This window comes from Tupaia chinensis, unplaced genomic scaffold (genome assembly GCF_000334495.1).
Source record: "Tupaia chinensis unplaced genomic scaffold, TupChi_1.0 Scaffold139696_1, whole genome shotgun sequence".
Lineage (NCBI taxonomy): Eukaryota > Metazoa > Chordata > Mammalia > Scandentia > Tupaiidae > Tupaia > Tupaia belangeri.
The window spans coordinates 587,963-589,678 of NW_006199577.1; the positions used below are offsets into that span (position 1 = coordinate 587,963).

The following is a 1,716-nucleotide window of genomic DNA, read 5'->3' on the forward strand; positions in this document are numbered from 1 at the left end:
GCACATGCCGTAGAGCAAAAAAAAAAAAAAAAACTTGCTGGATAGACAGAGAGGGACAGAGAGACAGAAAGCAAGAACTCACCCCTCAGGGGGTTATGACCATGCCACAATTCCTCCTCCTGAATTTTAAGCCGCCTAGTCTGGGACTCAAACCACAGTTGATTATGTGGGAGGCCAGTAATGTAACCATTATATCATCTGCTGGTCCCAACAAATTTCCAAATGTGTATAGCTGCTGTTATGACTACTAAAACAATTATACATTTAAAAGTACTTAGCTTAAAAGTGTTTTTTATTACTCATTTTTTTCAATGAATAATCATATTACATGGGTGCCCATGAAAAATTCTTTCAGTTTAAAAGGGGCCTCACACTTGAAAAGACTGAAAACCACTGATATAGAGGATCTATAAAATTCCAATAAGATATGAAAGATGGTATAAGACTGTATAAAAACAATGGAGAGAAATTTGGCTGTATGTGTGTATAAAACTACCTGCCTAAATATAGATTAGTAGGCTATTTGTATATGATGATAGTTCTGAGACAATGAAAGGCAGGGATCCTACCAAACCTCCTCCAAAATAAACATATTGTCTGGTTTATCATAGAAACTAAAATTCCTATATTATTCTTCCCTTTGGATTAGAATATTTTTTTTTTTTGGAGAGGTTTTCGCTATAGGGTGCGTGCACTCGCCAGAGAGAGATAGAGAGACAGAAAGTGAGAATTCACCCCTCGGGGGTATGGCCATGCCGCAATCCCTTCTCCTCCTTTCTCCTCTCGGGATCTTGGGCACACGTGCACATGCACCCGGCATGAGTTTAAGCCACCAGGTCTGGGACTTGAACCGCAGTCAACTACATGGGAGTCCAGCAACATAGCCATTATGCTAACTGCTGGTCCCTGGATTAGAATATTAAGCCATGTATTATTAATATCCAATCAATATTTAAAAGAATGTATCATCATTCACTAATTATAACTTAATAATAATAATCAGTATGCTAGCATGTCATCACTTAGTCCGAAAGGAATTGAGCACAAAGCACATACATGTTCTCTAATCAGAATACCAAAATATTAAGAACTGCATTAATCTGACTATAAGTTGTACTAGACATAGTACTGTCAGCAAAGGCAAAGAAGATTTTGGTAAGGGTAAGAAGGAAAATTGAGGTCACTGAGGTGAAGTGGCCATTCATTCCTTATTTCCCTTCCCTTCTTTTTGTGTACTGTGGAGAAATCAAAGGGCTCTATCTAAATTAGAGAGTTTTATAGGTAGTTTCCAGTGAACTGATGCTATACCTATGTAATTATCTAGATGACACTACTTACTGGGAAAGGTGATGAAAGCCTGCCCCCTCATACGTCCAGTCATCATTCGAAATTGAATCGGAGGCCCTTTTTTTTCCTGGAACCGAGCGAACAATGACACAAGATCTCTTTCAGTCACATGAGGGCTAAGGTTCTTCAGGTATAACACCTAATAAAAATTGAAGATCAACAGAAATATTACATAAGCAAAGCAAAAATGTATCTCTTTTATTATGTCTGTTAGAATTCATTTAGAATTAAAGATCATGGATGAGTCATTTAATTTCACTCCTTCCAGAAAACTCTCTAAAACTATAGTAATTAAACACACACACACACACACACACACACACACACACACACACCACGAGTTGGGAGAACACAGAGAGAAGACACTAG

The 1,716-nt window shown here is 37.8% G+C and overlaps 1 protein-coding gene across 1 annotated transcript in view; it reads right to left on the reverse strand.

Moving 5' to 3' along the window:
- RBM41 (RNA binding motif protein 41) overlaps positions 1-1,716 on the reverse strand; it is a 48,676-nt gene that overhangs the window by 9,128 nt on the left and 37,832 nt on the right. Inside the window, exon 7 of the mRNA XM_027765754.1 lies at positions 1,339-1,486. Coding sequence (XP_027621555.1) covers positions 1,339-1,486 — 148 coding nt within the window. The remainder of the gene's footprint in view (positions 1-1,338; positions 1,487-1,716) is intronic.